The sequence below is a fragment of the Theobroma umbraticum genome, unplaced genomic scaffold (assembly GCF_002168275.2).
Source record: "Theobroma umbraticum cultivar Fairchild unplaced genomic scaffold, ASM216827v3 scaffold_50.0, whole genome shotgun sequence".
Lineage (NCBI taxonomy): Eukaryota > Viridiplantae > Streptophyta > Magnoliopsida > Malvales > Malvaceae > Theobroma > Theobroma umbraticum.
The window spans coordinates 5,615,565-5,634,324 of NW_018397261.1; the positions used below are offsets into that span (position 1 = coordinate 5,615,565).

The window sequence follows — 18,760 nt, forward strand, 5'->3', positions numbered from 1 at the left end:
AATTAGGCTTAAAACAAGGGAGTATTTATTGTTACTTTTCTAATATTTTTCTTGTAACTCCATAAATATCTGAAGAAAATTTATGAACCTTAAAAATGTATTATCTAAAGCAGGAAGTCAAGTAGAATGTATTATGAGGAGTTATAGGTTTTAAGTAAAGTGAAATTAAATTAGTATCTTCTTATGAGTCCCTTTAAAGAAAGCATATACTTTGAGTTGATGCATAAGTATAGGTTTATTAGGTAGGAACCTAGAGAAAAATGTAAAAGAAAAATAATCCTTACAAGGTGATGTGGTAATGGCAATAGCTTAATACAAACTAGCACAACGAATTCTAAGGTAAGAATAATTTTCTTGTAAGATCAATTAATATAATTTTAAAAAATAATAAAGATTTGTTTAACAAAGTAATAGATAAACAACATAATTAATTTTTAAATTAATTGATTTTATGTTAAGAATATAGGTAATTTTTAATTTTATCTATTTTATTTTAAATATTAATTAAATTTAATTTTTAATTATATTTTTTACTTTAAAATATAAGAATACTATTTTTTAATATAACATTATATCTAACTAATTTAATTTAATTAAACTTATTATTATGACTTGTTACGTTTAAACTCACATATTTATGTCAATATTTTAACAATGTTTATTACACTTTTATAATTTTTTATGTTAATTCTTATAAGTTTATGTTAAGATTGTCCAGTTGTTAATTATCACTATACAATAAAACCTTTATAAATTAATATTCTTTAGATCATGAAAATTTTTATTAATTAATCAAGATATTCTTTTTTTTTCAAAACATTGAATTTATATACATGTGTTGTGTATTGTGATTATACAAATATTACTTAATTAGTGAATTACAAATTATCATTATTCTATGTACTTGTTTAATCAAAACAAATTCATAAGGTAATTGGCCTTATTAAATAGAAGTCAAGGATCTATATATTTTTACAACAAACTAAAATTACATTCGATGTATACGTAGTTAATATGCTTCATGAACATTAAGTTAAGCAAAAATATAATATCACGAACGATAAAACTAAACACAATAATTTTTCATCTTAAAGGTGTAAAGAAATCAACAATACGCATGAAATACGTAAAGTATTAAATAAGTACAACATAGAAAACCCAAATTTCATCAAAAAACAATAATCACATTACGTAATTTTTTCTTGTAATATGAAAACACTATACTAAAACTTCTTAATGTACTAACAAAAGTTAAAAATGAGGTTCAAAGAGACATCAATTTAAAAAAAAAAAACAAGTAACATTAGAGTTGTATTTTAAAAAAGCCTCATAATTGAGTCATGTATATATATATAATTTTAATATATAAAAAGATTATTAATTTATATATTAAATGAGACCTATGTATTTTTTTAAAAATATATTATCGTATAAATTTAGCAAATTATTAATTTAATATGTTGATCCTAAGTTGGGGCCAATCAAAAATATTATTTAATCAAAGTTATTAATTTATCAAAATTTTATAATAATTATTTTTATCTTTATTATTATTTTTTTATAAATTAAAAATTTTAAATCATTAAATACTTTTAACTCAAGAATATAAATTTAAATATTTTATTTTAAAAAAATATATTTATTTTGATTTAATTGACTTATTATATTAAATCTCATACATTTACGTCAACATGTTAATAATACTTGTCCCACATTTGTAATATTTTATGTTAATCCTCACAAGTTTACATTGAAGTTTTTCAATTGCTAATTTTCACTATAATTATTTTTATCCTTATTATTCCTTTATAAATTAAAATTTGTAAAACATTAAATACTTTTAGATTTATAATATAAATTTAAATATTTAATTTTCATAAAAATTATATTTATTTTGACCTAATTAACTTGTTACGTTAAATCCTATACATTTACATTAATATTTACGTATTGATGTCAATGTGTTAAATTGAACATAATAAATCAATTAAGTAAAAATAAATATAATTTTTTTGAAAATTAAACATTTACATTTATATTATCAAGTTAAAAATATTTAATGATTTAATAATTTTAATTTATAAATGAATAATAATAAAGATAAAAATAATTATAGTGAAAATTAGTAATTGAAAAACCTTGACATAAACTTGTAAGAATTAATGTAAAAAATTATAAAAGTGGAACAAATATTGTTAAAATATTAACATAAATTTGTGTAATTTAACATAATAAGACAATTAAGTCAAAATAAATATAATTTTTATGAAAATTAAACATTTAAATTTATATTATCGAGCTTAAAATATTTTATAGGTTACAAATTTTAATTTATAAATAAATAATAATAAAAATAAAAATAATTAAAGTAAAAATTAGCAGATAAAAAACTTTGACATAAATTTGTAAAAATCAACATAAAAATTACGAAGGTAAAACAAACATTGTCAAAATATTAAAATAAATGTGTGTGATTTAACATAATAAGTCAATTAAGTTAAAATAAATATAATTTTTTAAAAATTAAATATTTAAATTTATATTATTGAGCTAAAAGTATTTTATGATTTATAATTTAATTTATAAATGAATAATAATAAGGATAAAATAATTATAGTGAAAATTAACAATTGAAAAACATTTGCATAAATTATTTTTATTCTTCTTATTATTTATTAAACTAATTTTTATTTTTATTTTTTATAATAATAATTTATTTATTTATTTAATTTTTATTATAATTATTTCTATTTTTACTATTATTTATTAACCTAATTTTTATTATAATATTTATTTTAAAATTTCTCAATGATTAATATTTTTTACTCAAGAGTTTAAATGTATGATTAATTTCATAAAAATTATGTTACTCTCTTTGTTCTTTTCCTTTAATTAATATTATTAATTTTTGTATGTTAAGAATTATTTGATAGATGGAGTTTTAAATTGTTTTAATTAGCTACACCTATATGTAACCGTAGTCCGACTCGACATAAGTACTAATAAATAAATTCAGTAAAGATAATTGGTGAACCTGGCTTTCAATATCATTAAGCAAAAAAGACGTAAGCAAAACTAGTGGGAAGTGCATTAATCAAGTGCGAGGGCACACAGGAAGTGGTGTAAACAAAATGTTCATTGGAGGTTTACACTATCATTAGATTTCGATGCATCCTGCTTACTCCCCATTCCCACCGACCAGCAGAAGTATCCCTGGGGGTCTCAATTCCATCTGTAGAAATGTATTATTGTTGCACTGCCAACACTGATGCATACACATAGCGAAGTTAGATGATCCCGAAGTATCTCCTGTTGTTCCTAACTCGGGGTAACTGCCCTAATCAGACTAAAGTGACTGCAGATTTTCATTTCACCCCTTCCCTTCTCCCTATTACATACAAATCATACACACCATCCGTTGTTCTGATTGCCCTATATATAGTTTCTTCTCCGCTATTTACAACCTTTTTCAATAAATTTCATCGGGAATTCGTCATCGTCAACCTGTTTTCCCGTCAACATCATTATCATCGTTGTTTTATAGATGCAATTTCATTGCATTTTTTTCCCAGAAGAAATCTTGCCACGGTTAAACTTAACACTGAGGTGCATGCCCATTGCCTAGACATCCTCCAAGCATAGGCTAATATGTTCTAGATCTGTCATCTGGTCCCCCTATAAATAACACGGTAACTTGTCGCGTGAACTTCCCTGACAAGCTGATTCCTGAGTCAAAGCGTTTCGAGCCTATCCCTCGATCAACCAATATTATACACCTACAGAACACGGTGCATTCAGCGATACGTTCTAGGTCATATCAGCCAAGTTGTAGTTGCCATTTGTCATTCTACCATCAGCTTTCAGTTGTCATTCCGCTAGACTACAAATGTCCATGTGACTGATGGGATACCACTGTGAGTTGCATTGTTTATCTTCTCAAAATTTTAAAAAGGCAAATCATAACTTCTTTGATTATTATGGATGCTTTGTTAAAGCATTAATCAGTATATGCAATTTTTAATTATTGTACTCGCGATGCTGTGGGCTACAGTTTGAGGCTGGCGTAAAGGCTTGAGGATGAGTGTAGGAAGGCGTTCAACGAAAAGCTCCGTCAGCAAGAAAGGCAGAGTAGTGAAGGCGCTTTCATTTCCCATGACGGATTACTTGTATTCTTCAGAAGCACTTATGTTTATGCAGCATCGATCGATTCGATGCATATACTTTCGCTCTTCTTTCTCCATCAATTAGGGATGCAAGTTCAGCAATTGGAGGAGAATTTGATCAAGCTCCATTAAAGAGAGGAAGAATTAAGAAAAGTCAAAATATCATTTAACTACCATTAATGCTCGGCTTGCCGCTATATTTGGTATTAGCTAGCTGTTTTCCTCCATCCGTCGGATACCTTTCAATGGAGGGTTGCTCTGGTTTTAACTACAAAGTAATGATAATTTATGTTTACGTGTATAGCTAGTTCATCATAAAACCATTCTTCATTCATTAATCAAAACTATGTTCCTAGGTGTAGCCTAGCTAATAAATCTTTTTTAGTTATTTAACGTAAATTTAAAATAAAATTTTGGTGAAAAAACTAAGACATTGTTGGCATTGCTTTCATTTTTTGTTTCCCTTTTGAATTTTTTTTGAAAACAAAAACAGAAAGCATGTTTAGTAATACAATTTTGTTTTCGATTTGTTAAAATAAAAACAAAATTTTCTAAAATTGTTGGAAGCAAAAATTTTTTACTTTCAATGTTTTCGGAAACAAGTGAACAATATCCATATATAAAAAATAATATTCATGTATATTTTTATAATAAAAATTATAAGCTAATTAAATTAAAATAATATAAAAATATTGAATTATTTTAATATTTAGTAATAAATTCATAATTCATTAATATTAATAATGTATAGAGAATATATAATAATATAATAACTTTATTAATATCATTTAATATTTAATATCATATAATTTAATTTTTTTATTAGGTAATATTAGTTTAATATTATAAAATTTATTTATTTAATACATTGTTATTTTTATTTAGTTCTAAAAATTTTATGTTTTGTATTGAATTTTTCATGTTTGCAACAATTTTAAGTTTTTCATTTCATCATGTAAAAATATTACTTTTACTAGAAATGTCTTATGCTTTCAAAGTTTAAAACAAAAATTTACGAAAAAAGATGACAAAAACAGAAAGAGATGTCAAACTGCGCCTTAGGCAATTGGATGTACTATTATAACATTGAAAAAAGAAAATCTTGTAGCCAATAGTTTTGGATCTGAGGTTAGAAAAAGAAGGTCACCGTCACCATTTTTGACATGAACCAGCTAATGCGGACAACCTTGTCTAACAATTTCGTTGGATTGTACTAATCTAGTTAGCCTTGTCTGTATTTTGAACTCGGAGGAGCGTGCTCTATCATTTCATTGGCCAAAGGCAGACCATATACTTGGCTGTCCTCCAACTAAATAAATCAATAATTAGTTGAGATCTTAATATGATTGTGAAGAACATAGTAAATCAAAATCTTGCAAACAGATAGAGCATAGAAACGCATAGATTCGAGATTTTTGCATTTTTGTACCCCCACTATAGTAAAACTGTTTTACGCGGAGAGCCCTGAAGCAGATTCTTCTCACAGAAATACCATTGTCAGTTCAAACTTTCGTAAAGGACTAGGGACACTTTGTCCTCTCATCAATATATTCTACAATGACAAATTTGTACTTCAACTGTAAAATCAATCTTACCATACGAAAGGGTACCGATAGTAATTGTGATCCAATACGAAATTGCGTAAACGACATTATCCACCAAATTATTTTAACAGATTCCGCTCATGGGACCCACCAATTCAAAATTTTGGAGGGTTCTATAAAATGGACTATAGGTTTTCCCTCTTTTCTTTCCTCCATTTCACGTCATTCATCCAACGAGATTGTCGCCGTTCACTTCGATACACAAAATCGGATGATACAAACAAAAATCTCCCCTCTCTTTTACTTTTCATAGAAATTAGGGCTTCACCCAATCAATCATTTTTTGTTTCTTAGTTTCCTCTCAGGTTTGAGAGAGAGGGAGGGGGGAAAACCAATCCAATGGAATTTTGAAACACTTGAGACTTTCTCTCTGAATTTCGGAGCAAGTTCGAGAGAGAAAGTGGTTCACATTGTTGTTGTTGTTGTTGTTTGTCTGGTTGGTTTATTTGCATAAAACAACAAAACAAATCAACACGCTCCATGAGAAAAGACGGAAAAAAAAATCAAAAATTTCAAGATTAGATAAACAAGATAGCAGGAAATATGAAAATGGTTGCAACTTGAAACGTGGACTTGCAAAGGAAATTTCAGTGAAAAATGGATGACCAAATTGGTGAACAAATGGAGGAATTCTTTTCCATCGAAGAACCGAGTGAGGCGGAGGAATTTTTTGATATCAAATACGAGTTTGATGCACCGCAATGCTACGATTTCAGTCGGCCAGAAAGATATTGGGAGGCTAAAGAAGCCGAGCTCTGGTTCGAATCAGCTGGAAGCTATCCGCCTTCGCGTAAGCCTTTTCCTAATCATTATGCAATCAAAAAGCCTTTTATAGTAGTAGTAAACGTTAATAGGAATTTCTTATTGTTTAATAATTTTCCAGCTTTTGTAATAAAGTTGAAGTGGAGATATGATGTTGATGGGGATGAAGAATTTAGCAATGGTTCAATAGATTATGATGATAGAGGTACATTCTTATCTTTATCATTTTCTTTTTAAAACTTCTGATTAGCATCTCAATTGTCTAATCGGTGCATTTCCTTGGAACTTTCGTTTAATTTGGCTGCTCCAATTGATAGAGTTGACTATGGTTATTCTTTTCTAATTATATTTTTTGAAAATCCGAGAAAAGTTGTTCGATGAAGGAAAAAAACCTACAATATGCACTAAGATTCTTTTAATCTTATTTCTTCTCTTTTTACTTATGGACTAAAAGTTTGCAATTGCTTTAATGAAGATACTCTGAGGGATAAAACCGAGTCTGGGGTCAAGTCATCCCTATCTAGGAGTTCGACTTTGATGAAACCGACAGCAAGTTACTTAGCCAAGCAAAACCAAGATCGAGCGGTTCATTTTAGCCAGCTTCATAGAAGGTGTTACTCTATTGTAGTTACCATTTGGATGATGAAATTGGTAGTTAAAACTTAATGCTCTGTTTGCATATAAAATTCTGGCCCCAAATTCAGGGGTTCATTCTCTATTGAAATGATAAATTAAAAGGTCTTTACTTGTTAATTCCTCCACTTCTCAGGTTTCGAAAGTTTTTAGACAGACTTGATGATAAGAGTACGAAGAGTTCTTCTGTGACTGAAGGCGATGCTACCAAAAGACAAAAGCTGGAAGCTGGTTACCTATGCAAGGTGCAATCAATTATTTTATTTGACAGTATGATTGGACCTCATTTTCCCTGTATTGTGGTTCAAAGAGTTTCTCTGGTTCATTAGCTTATAGAGCCAGACCAATCATTATTCATATGTGAGAATGTGTGAGTTTCCCTGCTATAATTTTCCATGTGATGTTTAAAAAAGAAATTAAGGATTCCAGGAAGCAGGATCCCTCCGGTAATTTGTTATGGGCAAAGAGTATTTTGTAACTCAAGCGGTGATTTGGCTTATGATTGTGTTATTTCTTTCTCTTTTCTTGCTTCTTAGTTGTATATTGCATGGCATACACCACTTTTCTGCTTTGACTGTTTATTTGAGATTTCATGTTCTTTTCATCATTCTTGCTTTTGTTTTATGTGAAAATGCTCATATAGCTCAAAAAACTTTGGATTGTCCCTACTAGACATTTTATAATCCATTCTTATATTTTTGCAAAGCAGGTTGCTAACTTGTCGCATCGAGCTCTTTTCGTGCACAAGAAACCTAAAACGGTAAGTTGTAGAAGGAAGTATTTGTCCAGCGCTAGACTAATATTCAAGAGTAAATTTTTTGTTGGTGATTATCGATGGCTTATTCAAACACGTCTTTATTGTATGTACATGTTTGCTGGTACTGTTAATATGTAATAAAGCTCGAGTCAACATTATCAGCATTGTTGGCGAAGTTGTTTAACAACCTTTAGTTTGTTATCCAGGTCCGATCCCTTGATGGTAACTCAGTACATGCTAAGCCTAAAGTTACAATTCCTAAAGAACCAGAGTTACAAACAGCAAGAAGGGCTCAAAGACGTAGGTAGTATTGACTTCCTATTATTTTCCTTTGTCAATCATTTTGAAATCAAATTGTTGTGCTTTGCCTACTAATCTGAAAGGCCATATGTTATCAATTTCAGGTCTAGAGTAAAGGCAGAGTCAGATGAAAATGCAAAATCACATGCTCATTTCTTTAAAGCACTCCCCTTAAACAGAAAAGTTGGTACTTCCAGTGCATAAAATTTGTTTTTCTCGAACTTTGTTGGAACATTAATTTTAGAGAAGGTTAAGGTATGTTTGATGTTGAATGTGTAATCTCTGATTTCTTTGGGCTTGATAGATTCTCGAGGCTCCTTCATTGCCCCTTGCCAAGAAAAGCCTACCTCAGCGACCAGAGTTTCAGGTAATTGCTGTTTACAGTAACTTACTAGTTTGTCTCCACTTATGAATACCTTTCTTGTAATTGTCTAGAGAAATGCCTTGATACCTTTTATGGATAACTCTATGACACAGATTTTAATTTGTTTCATTGCCTTTAGTTATTTCACCTGAGGACATCAGAGAGAGCCAGGCAGCATGCATCTAACAATGTGGGTTATTAAAATTTTATTTCTATAGCTCTCATGTTAAGTGTTCTCTCAAGTTTTAAGCCTGTTTGGCTTCTACTACCTATCATTACATTTTTTTATTGTTGGGAGCTAATAGTTTCCTCTCTCCAGGCAATGAAACTCCCTAATTATGTTTCGACTTCAAGAAATGAAAAAACTGGCCTCAGAAGGTAAGAGGGCTTTGACTTTTAGCATCAGTCTGTTTTTGTTCTTCAAAGCTTTCTTTCCTCCGACACTTGATATTCTTTTTCTCTTGTGGTGACTGGTGAATAATCACTCGGTTAATGGCCAAATTCAATTGCTTGCTGAAGTGGTTATTTTTTCCTTGCCTTTTGTGCATAGCTTCAACTCTGTCAACGCATTAGAGGAGAAATTTGAAGCTGTTAATAAATTTAAAGCTTGCCCTCTTAATAAGAAGGTTCTGCAAATATCTTGGTGGTTCTTTGTTAATTTGTTATAGAGATTTATTTTTTAAAATACTTATCACATATGGAACCATTTTGTTGGGTTTTCAGATAATGTCAAGAATAGGGCAAACTGGTGTCCTGCAGAATATGAAGAAGGAAACATCAGCCCCAATGGTAATTAACCTCAACTCCTTAGGTACAGTTATATGTTTTCATTTGTTATTCAGAGATTTTTTCTCTATTAACACCAATAGAGCTTTTACTTTCTCCAGGAATTCAAGATTTTAGCAGACAGGAGGCCTCCAGATGAACCGCCAATAGAATTATTGAATAAGGTGTTACATGTTAATTGCTTTATTGAAGCCACCTATAGCCTTATTTAGGAGGCTTCTAAATGAACCATTTAAAGAATTTCAGAATAATTCACATCTTAACCATCCTTAATGGAATTGCTTAATTTGTTCTTGGTTTGGTTTTGTTTATTCACTACTCTCTTTCTTGATATGGTATCCAGCTCTCCTTGTCATCTGAAGTCCATTCTGGCGAAAAATCTCGAGCAAAAATTGTTTTTTCAGAGGTCGGTTCCTTCAAACTTCTGATTGAAACCTAAAACATGTCTATGCATTGTAATCTTATTAATACAAGTTTTCTTCTTGTTGAATTAAGGGATTTAAAGAGAATGAAACAGTTCCTTTCCTTCTGCAATGTCAGGTACATTACCCACAGTTTACAGGCACCACTAGAACACAGGGCCGAACTAATTTGATATGTCTGTTTGCCATTTTTGCATTGATTATAGTTTTAAAATATCCACCTTGCAGATTATAAATGCGGGCAAAGAAAATTTACAAAGGATTGGAGGGATGGAGTATCAATGTAGGAATGACAGGACTATCGAAATTGGGCGACAACTGAACGTTAACAGGTAACACCAGTTTCAACCTAGTCGGATTTGACATGGCTGATCATTGCCCACTTTTATAAGTAACTTTCATCTATTGATTCTCTTCTCTTTGTCCTATAAACTCCTGGTTCTGCCCTGTTGAACTTTTGCCACTATTTAATTGAGATTAATGGCTGTGTTGGTTAAATGTTATGCCGGTGTTTCTAGTTAAGCTAGATGGAATCCAGAAATAAGCCCAACCAGCCTGTTGAAAAACTTTGTTCTGTTTTGGGGGGAAAAAAAAAAACTAGCCTGCCGTTAGCCCAGGTCTGCTCCGAGTTATCGTTAAAAGCAGTTCATCTTTCTCTTCATCACTCTGTAATACACCATTTTGAGCCAGTATTTACATGGATCTGACATTTTTTTTAATAATTGATATATACACATTCTCATCGATAATAGTATGTAGGATCAATGAAAGTTTCTCAGAACACAGCATTTAATTAAAACAAGAGCATCATAAACGGTTCTTGTGACAGGAGCCTGAGATTGGACATAACCTGAAAGTCCTCAGTCAGTTTGGTGGTCACATTTGTCCTTCTTGCCGCACAAATGATTGGGGTACGCCGCAGGCTCATTTTTGGTGAGAAAGTAGATTACTTCTTTTAATAATGGAGTGGTATTTATTCCCTTAAAAGAAAATGATTTTGAAGAATGGCAATATTTTTTAAAATTAGTTAACTTTTGTCATGTTTTCCTGCAAAATGTTGCTACGGCATAGCAAATGTAACTGTCAACCATGATGTATGTATACACTATAAAGGCTGCAATGTTCCTCAATGTTTGCTTCGTTTGTCTAGATGTCGAATTGGAGTATACTTGTAAATTATGTACTCCTGGACTGGACTGTCGATTCAGAGAATCTCTCATCATTGCGAATTTGCAGGCACAAGTCAACCGAATACAACACCAGGAGTTTCTTTCTTTCCAGTTTGGATACCCACCCACCCACCCAATAGAGAAATGCATGAGTTTCGAGTGTCTGCCGGACAGTTTATAAGTGAAAGCACATGCAAAGTACGGAACACAAGCAAAACCCAATCAACTTAATTCCTCCCTAAATTTTGACCCATATTGACTTAGACAGCCATGTCTATAACCATATGAGGACATAGATCGGAGATAGATTTTGTTAAATTATCAAATTCATAGGAGAGGGGCTGTACCTTGAGGCACAATTGCAAGATTATAAACATGATAACAGAATCCATACACCCTCAACCATCAGGATTTAGGAGATGGTTTACAAACGGTTTTGAGAACACTATTCAATGCCGAAGCAATTTAAGTTACGAAGGAAAAAGACTTGTCAGTAGCAGAGAGCATTTCACTATATGATGCATTATGAGGTGATGATGAGTGATCCATGAGTCCTGATCCAGGAAAAAAAAAAAAAAGAGGCGTGCACTGTACTTTTACATATTGACTTTACAGAACAAAATAGATGACTCCTACAAATTTCTCAAATCGCTTGTGCAAAAGGGTCCATAAAGGATCAGCGCCTCATAACTGGATGGGTCTCTAAAGAAACATCCAAAAATAAAAAAACCCACATTGGTGGGACCTATGCTCATATTTCACACCATCTGGGGACCAAAAATAGCCCCTTCAAACCAAAGCCTGGGATTAGATCTCATTACCCTCTCCTCTTCCTCCACGTGAATTAAAAACAAAGATGGCTTTAAAGAGTGTTCTTTGATATGACTTCCCGAAACCGAACAAACCACTGAGCATCAGATGAGTTGGTGTCCTGCTGAACTTGCTGCTGTTGCTGCTCCAATTGCAATCGCTTCTGACCTTTGCCAATGACAAATTGAGAATAGTCAATGGACTTGGGAGGAGCTGAAGATAGCATAGTTGGAGGAGCTGGAAGTAGGGAGACCAAAACCCTGGCAACCTCGTGCATGGTAGGTCTCTCAGAAGGGTGTCGCTTTGTGCACAGCAAAGCAAGTTGGAAGGTTTTTCTGACATGGTATAAATCCATGCATGTAATTGAGACTTCTGGATCAACAGCTTCCATCACGGTATTATCATCAGCCTTTGACAGTATCTGAACAACAATGAACAGGCACAATATATTGAACTTTGCAAAAAAGAATTTGTTGATGTTTTATGTTTAACAGGTATCTATCACATCCGATTAAGCTAAGACAGTCAAGTATCAAATTTTTTGCAAGTAAAAAAACCATAATCCAATGTCAGCTATCATGCGGTTTGAAAAGGACCAGATAACCAAAAAGCCAAGTAAGCGCCACCCACAAAAGATTCCTTCGGTCTCATTGAGATTTTAATAAAAGATTACTATCATCTTAATGAGCCATAACTCATTCAAAATTAAAAGTACATCAGTAAAATTGCATACACACACAATGAAATATTGCATAGATGCTCATTCTGAACACTTTAATCAAAACAGCCAATAGAGCATTGCAAGACAGAAATTAATTATTATATTTAAGGCTTTGCACTTGGCTCAGGCAAAACTTATAACAGTCAGTAAAGCTTTCAAGCATCTATTCAGAAATAATTGATTTAACATGATAAGTAACATAACTCACCAGTTGATGCAAGTTTGATTCATTGTCCACAGCCTTTTTCCCTGTCAGAAGCTCCAAAAGAACAATGCCAAAGCTGTAAACATCTGATTTTTCATTAAGTCGAGAGGTACGGGCATATTCTGGGTCAATATAGCCAATGGTTCCCAGAACATAAGTAGAGGCATGGGTCTTTGTAGTTGGTATGCATTTAGCAATCCCAAAATCAGATAGATGAGCCTCAAAATTCTCGTCAAGCAGAATATTTGAGGACTTAACATCCCTGTGAATAATTCGAGGGTTGCAATCATGGTGAAGATAGGCAAGCCCCTGAGCTGCTCCAACAGCAACTTTTAACCTTGTTTCCCAATCAAGTTTTACCTTTTTTGATGGCCCTGTCCCATGTAAACTCACATGAATCAGTATTTGCTACACGAGTAAGATAGTCAAAACTAACATTATTAAAAACAATAGTAAAAGAAGCAGCAATGAAATATTTAATTTGACACTAAATTTCACAAACCAAAAATTACACAAGTATTCTACATTAACAATAGGGTAGATAAAAAGGAAGCTTAATGCACGACTACCAACCATGTAAAAGATCCCAGAGAGAGCCATTCTCCATATAATCATAAAAAAGGAGGTTCCCATATGGAGATAATGAGTAGCCATGCAAGCTGACAATGTTCCTATGTCTGATGCTGCCTATGGTTTCAAGTTCAGTCTCAAACTCCCTCAAGTTGTGTGGACACTGATTGTAGAGTCGCTTAATCGCAATTGGTCGGGAATTTTTCAACATACATTTATAAACTGTGCTAGAAGCACCATAACCTATGATATACTTATCACTCAAATTCTCAGTGAATCTCATTATATCATCAAAGGTATGAATTGCCATATCCATGTGGAGAACTACTAGCTTCGGTGGACCTGAGAGAACAAAAAAGGACTTGAGATTTGCAGAAACATGAAAGTATACATTGGTCAATGTTAAAGATACACATGCCTTCCACAGTTTTCATAGGTCCCTTCATCATTTGCTTCTGTTGGTTGGACTTATAAATCGCAACAATAATCATAGCTACCAATGTGATGAAGCCCAAAGTCGTACAAACAACTGCAGCCCTGGAGAAAACTGTTGGAGAACAGAGAGCAAGACAATTAATGAGAAAATATTCCAACTGAACCCAATAACAACACAAGTACCTAACAAAAATCCCAAAAAGATTAGGTTGATACCTCTAGACTTTGGTAGAGAGGGGCCACATATCGATCCAAGCCAATTGCCGCATAGCAACGGATTTCCAACGAAGCTGATGACCATATATAAATCAATATATGAGACAATTTGAGACAGTTGTAAACAAGGAATAGAATATACTTGCATACCTATCTGATGAAAATCTGGTGAAGTTTCTAATGGAAGGTATGATGCCAGATAAGTTGTTATAAGAAACATTCCTGGGTGCATTAGTGTAGAAATTCAGAAACAAGTCTGAATCTATGTGCACATGAACTGAAGATGGAAGAGAAATAGAGAAAAAACTTACAAGTTAGCAAGACTGAAACAATTAGTTAGCTGCTCTGGGATTTCCCCTTGCAACTTGTTGTTGTTTAATATTCTACCATAAAATCAAGTAACGGCATCAGTGGCTTCACAAACAATAACTCCCAAACTTTAAATTCTTCATCAAGCATGAGACATTAACTTACAGAGAAGCAATATTTTGCAACTGACCCAATTCGGCAGGAATGTTGCCAGAGAGGCTATTAAAAGAAAGATCCCTGCAATGGTAAAGATAAAAGTTAATGAGGGTTAACAACCACATACTCACCACAGCCTTAAAGCCACACTAAAAGCTTACATGATTTGTATGCTTCTGAGATTCCCACACTCAGCAGGTAAAGGTCCATCAAGTTCATTGCTACTCAAATTCCTGAAAGTGTAAAAACAAATAAAGCTACCATACCATTGGAAAGAAATAACAATAATAAGGTTTGGAAAAATAAAAACAGATCGGTAATTTGCTCACAAGGTAAGAAGATGCTCTAGGTCACCAATGGAAGCTGGAATAGCTCCTGAAAATTTATTGCCAGAGAGATCCCTGAAAAAACAACAGTAACTCAGACATCAACTTTGAAAAACAAGACTCTTCCCTTCAAAAGAAGAAAAAAACCAGTAACGTTACAAAACACATACAATGTATCAAGGTTGATGATATGCCCCAGTTCAATAGGTATCTGGCCTTTGAAATCATTCATGGATAGATTTCTTGACGTCCAACATGTGATTAACCGACTAATTAGATCACTTGTTGATTACTGACAAATAAATACTTCTAAATTCATCACCACATTAAAAACTTACAAATAAGTTAAGCTCTCTAGAGTTCGGAAACCCAATGGAATAGACCCATTAAGGCGATTACCATGCACATTGCTGAAACACAAATACAACCAGCTCAATCAGTTTCAAGATTTAAACAAAAAACACAGAAATGTTCAGACATTCAACAGATATCCTTACAACTGATTCAGGGCTGTACAGGAGCTGATGTTATGAGGAATGGGTCCTTCCAAGTAATTGTTGGCAAGATTCCTGATAAAATAGTGACGAACTGAATAAATAACTGCTAAAAATAAGAATATGCAATGCAAAGTAATAAAAACTTACAATTCAAACAACTGCACCAGCTTCCCAAGTTCAGCAGGGATTGTACCAACTAGCTGATTGTCATTCAATTGTCTGCAGAATAATTAGTTAAGTGACATGTCCCATAAACATATCTCATGAGTGAATGCCGCACATATATGGCTACAATAACAAAAAATTAACGGGGACGGCAACTCACAGATAGCTAAGTTTTGACATATTTCCCAGTTCTGGTGGAATTGGACCAGTAAGCTTGTTTCCATGGAGGTACCTACAGCCGCAAACAAATATATATGGTAAAACAACACAACAGTAAAATGAAGCTCATTTAAGCATGTCCGCAATAATAACTCACAATTTTCCAGTGTAGGATAAATTGCCAAGTATCGATGGAATAGGCCCAACTAGCTCATTCTCACTCAAATCCCTGGAAAAACAAAAAAATCAGACAATGTATCTACCACCTAATACCACATACCTCGAACAGAAGCTATTAGGGAACACAGTTTTATTCAGATTTTGGAAAATGGAATACTTACAATACTGCAAGGGCCTGCATTAAACCAATCACCTCAGGGATTTTCCCTGTAAGCTTATTTCCTTGAAGTGACCTATCATTAGCAATCCTATTTAGATTTGGATGAACTATACGATTCCCAACCTTAACAATCTAGTAGCTTTACACATCTACAACAAATTCACAATAACAAAAATAATGACAATGCATAAGCTTTAAAACGAAACTCACAATGTCGCAACTTGTAGGAAACCAATATTATATGGTATCTCCCCAGTAATCTGATTATAAGAAACGTCCCTAAAATTGCCAATCAACAGAGTTTTAAAAATGAAGAACAACTACATTGAAACAAACAACTCATGTCATCAGAGGCAAGCAACTTACAATATCTCAAAGCTTGTACAGTTACCAATGTTGTCTGGGATTCTACCAGTTAAATTGTTTCCTCTGACATCACTGAAAAACAATATTTAAAGTAATTTAAATCAGAAAAACTACTGGGAAAATTAAAAACAAGAAAAAGAAACTGCACAATCAAATCACTAGAACTTACAAATACCACAGGCCAGTCAATTGACACATATCAGGAGAAAGAGTTCCAGTCAACTTATTGCCCCGCAATCCACTGTAAAAGGTATCCCATAGGACATTAGGATAAGAAAGACTTCAAATGGACCTCAAATTTCAACTTTAAGGTTATGCAACAAAACATTCTAGTAGATGGTCACTCCAACATCCCAAGACATGGTAATAAAGCAATAATAATTGTTACAGGGTTTCACCATGATGCAAACATTTCAGTAACTACACAAAGGAAGCCAGTGACTTGATGTGCAATCAGATGCAACAAAGGCAGCAGCACTTACAGATACTGCAAGACTTCATTCCAATAAATTAACCTGGGTATCTCCCCTGTAAGCTGGTTTCTTGCTAAATCACTGAAAGGACATCACAAAATCCAGAAGAAACTATTAGTAAGTTTGTCAACTATGCAAAGCTGCGAAGATTATCATCCGAAGTGATAGAAGAACTTCATGGAACTCACAGAATTTTCAAGTTAGGAATCTGGGTTAATGTTGAAGGAATAGGGCCTGTTAACTGATTGTTCTTCAAATTCCTGAATGAAGGGATCGAACTTAGCCTACTAGCAACAACTAAACACGTTAACTGAAATGAGAAAGGGAAGAAAACAAACTTACACAAATTCAAGCTGCTTGAGCTTAGATATGGAGAATGGTATGTCCCCATACAGCAGATTGTCAGACAAATCCCTGGATTATGCAGTACATAAATCATGAAAAAACCAAAAGAAGGAAGACATGCAAATAAACTTAGGAACCACGGTCCATTGAGGAATTACAGGTGAACAAGAGAGCCACAATTTCCAATCTCATCTGGGATTTGTCCGGTCAATTTGTTCCCCTCCAAATCTCTGACACGTTAGATTAAATAAAACGCCCATAAGAATATAAGCAAGCTACCGTAACGCCTAGAACTGAAATATACAGAGAGAGAAATACATGGACTGCAGATTCTTCAAGTCACCAATGGCAGGTGAAATTTCCCCACCGAGTATCAAGTTTGACAGGTTCCTTGAATCAAATATCCAAAAACACACCACAACGAATCACAAAAGAATCCCAGTTCAAACACCTACTATGGGAACAAAAAATAAACTAAAACCACAGATATCGCTAACTAGCTAATTGCCACCAAGAATAACTTGTATTACAATTAAAGGAGAAACTCACAGGGAAACAACAGAGAGGCTGATATTGTCACAGAAGACACCACGCCAAGAACAAAAATCATCATTGTGGACATCATCCCAGTCAAGCAACACATTTGCCACGTTGCTAAATGATGCCTTTATCGACATCAACGCCTTCCCTATAACCATCGTTTATCCTCTATTATTTTCTTTAAGCGAGATGTGGAGCACAACAGTTTCAACGACTGAATATATAATAATCAAGGTCATGACTTCCCTAATATCAAGCAAATTAGTGGCTTAAAACTACACTCTCCTTCGCCGAAAGGCATTCCATTTCCACTACAGCTAATGTTAATGACAAAGAAAGTTGAGATACACTTAAACCCAGTAAGCGCCACATCAAACGATTTAATGATTCCAAAATGTGGAGAAAATTTAGTTCTTAGCAATCAAACATTGTTGGAAACTTTCTTAGCGTTCTAGCTCCAGATGGAAGAAAAGGTAGCCAGATATATAAAGTTTAAGAGATGATATGCACCAAATGCTACAGTTTGAACCGCTTACTTACAATGCTCTTCAGCTAAAAACACAGCCTACCACAGTGAAAGATTCCGGAAAAGGAAACCAATAACCACAAAGGATTCAGTTCTGAAGCACATTTTATCAAAGTTTTGAGCAGTTAAAACAACCACTATAATTTCCAAATATGGAAAACCGAGCTCCAAACGGGCAAAAGAAACAAAACGAAAAGCTTCAAAACAATATTTACCAACTACATCACCCAGGAAAAAAAGGTACCTTCGTCATTGAGTGAAGAAGCAATAGGACAAAGAACAAGAAACACCATCACCATTACTAAACCGCCATCAAGCTCCTTCCGTTTCTTCCTCCTCTCCAACAACACCTCTTCTTCCATTCTCACCCGGACAACACTTAAAACAACCAAGAAACAAAACCCAGAAGAAAAAGAAGACAACAGAAAGGATATGTTACTGCTTTGATATCAAAGAAGCAAGCTTAAAAAGCTTGGGTTCATTGCGCAGACAGAGAAAGAAGAAAACAGGCGTTAAGCGTGAACTGCAAGGAAACGTAGAAACAGAGATGTTATGAAGAGAGAGAAAAACAGAGTCCACACTGTCTCTTTACTCTGCAGACAGACAGTGAAAGACAGAGAAAAAACAGCGACAAACTATCC

General features: G+C 33.3%; 2 protein-coding genes across 5 annotated transcripts; one reads left to right on the plus strand and one right to left on the minus strand.

The window, feature by feature from the left end:
- Positions 1-5,936: 5,936 nt before the first annotated feature.
- LOC110418298 (protein TPX2-like) lies at positions 5,937-11,068 on the plus strand. 4 transcript variants are annotated; one of them, XR_002445383.1, is made up of 18 exons: positions 5,937-6,557; positions 6,651-6,734; positions 7,005-7,140; positions 7,299-7,407; positions 7,872-7,922; positions 8,126-8,223; positions 8,324-8,402; positions 8,524-8,586; positions 8,723-8,773; positions 8,903-8,961; positions 9,134-9,209; positions 9,307-9,372; positions 9,471-9,533; positions 9,713-9,775; positions 9,865-9,909; positions 10,020-10,123; positions 10,621-10,724; positions 11,028-11,068. XR_002445383.1 is itself a non-coding variant. In XM_021430986.1 (17 exons), exons 1-17 carry the CDS (start codon positions 6,365-6,367, stop codon positions 10,643-10,645), a joined length of 1,365 nt encoding a protein of 454 aa, XP_021286661.1. In that variant the 5' UTR covers positions 5,937-6,364; the 3' UTR covers positions 10,646-10,911. The 4 variants fall into 4 exon arrangements, 2 of the variants coding, with proteins under 2 accessions (XP_021286661.1, XP_021286663.1); XR_002445384.1 differs by having other exon boundaries at positions 10,942-11,044; XM_021430986.1 differs by lacking the exon at positions 11,028-11,068 and having other exon boundaries at positions 10,621-10,911.
- A 386-nt stretch (positions 11,069-11,454) lies between these two features.
- On the minus strand, positions 11,455-18,754 carry ERL1 (ERECTA-like 1). Its single transcript, XM_021430985.2, has 27 exons — positions 18,364-18,754; positions 17,603-17,741; positions 17,372-17,443; positions 17,212-17,283; positions 17,051-17,122; positions 16,897-16,968; positions 16,718-16,789; positions 16,405-16,476; positions 16,236-16,307; positions 16,080-16,148; positions 15,871-15,942; positions 15,687-15,758; positions 15,531-15,602; positions 15,353-15,424; positions 15,206-15,277; positions 15,047-15,118; positions 14,879-14,950; positions 14,712-14,783; positions 14,544-14,615; positions 14,392-14,463; positions 14,229-14,300; positions 14,068-14,139; positions 13,918-13,991; positions 13,685-13,813; positions 13,270-13,608; positions 12,700-13,070; positions 11,455-12,191 (listed from the first exon to the last, which is right to left on the minus strand). The coding sequence occupies exons 1-27, from the start codon at positions 18,479-18,481 to the stop codon at positions 11,823-11,825; spliced, it is 2,976 nt and encodes a 991-aa protein (XP_021286660.1). The 5' UTR covers positions 18,482-18,754; the 3' UTR covers positions 11,455-11,822.
- Positions 18,755-18,760: the final 6 nt, after the last annotated feature.

Bases quoted from the DNA above. Each gene is read 5' to 3' on its own strand.
- LOC110418298 (XM_021430986.1), top strand. From the start codon at position 6,365: ATGGATGACCAAATTGGTGAACAAATGGAGGAATTCTTTTCCATCGAA. The intron at 9,534-9,712 runs GTGTTACATGTT...TATGGTATCCAG, and splicing joins CAATAGAATTATTGAATAAG to CTCTCCTTGTCATCTGAAGT. The intron at 9,910-10,019 runs GTACATTACCCA...TCCACCTTGCAG, and splicing joins CTTTCCTTCTGCAATGTCAG to ATTATAAATGCGGGCAAAGA.
- ERL1 (XM_021430985.2), bottom strand. From the start codon at position 18,481: ATGGAAGAAGAGGTGTTGTTGGAGAGGAGGAAGAAACGGAAGGAGCTT. The intron at 17,444-17,602 runs GTGAGTTTCTCC...ATTTGATTCAAG, and splicing joins AGCCTCTCTGTTGTTTCCCT to GAACCTGTCAAACTTGATAC. The intron at 14,140-14,228 runs GTAAGTTTTTTC...TAATGCACCCAG, and splicing joins TGTTTCAGTCTTGCTAACTT to GAATGTTTCTTATAACAACT.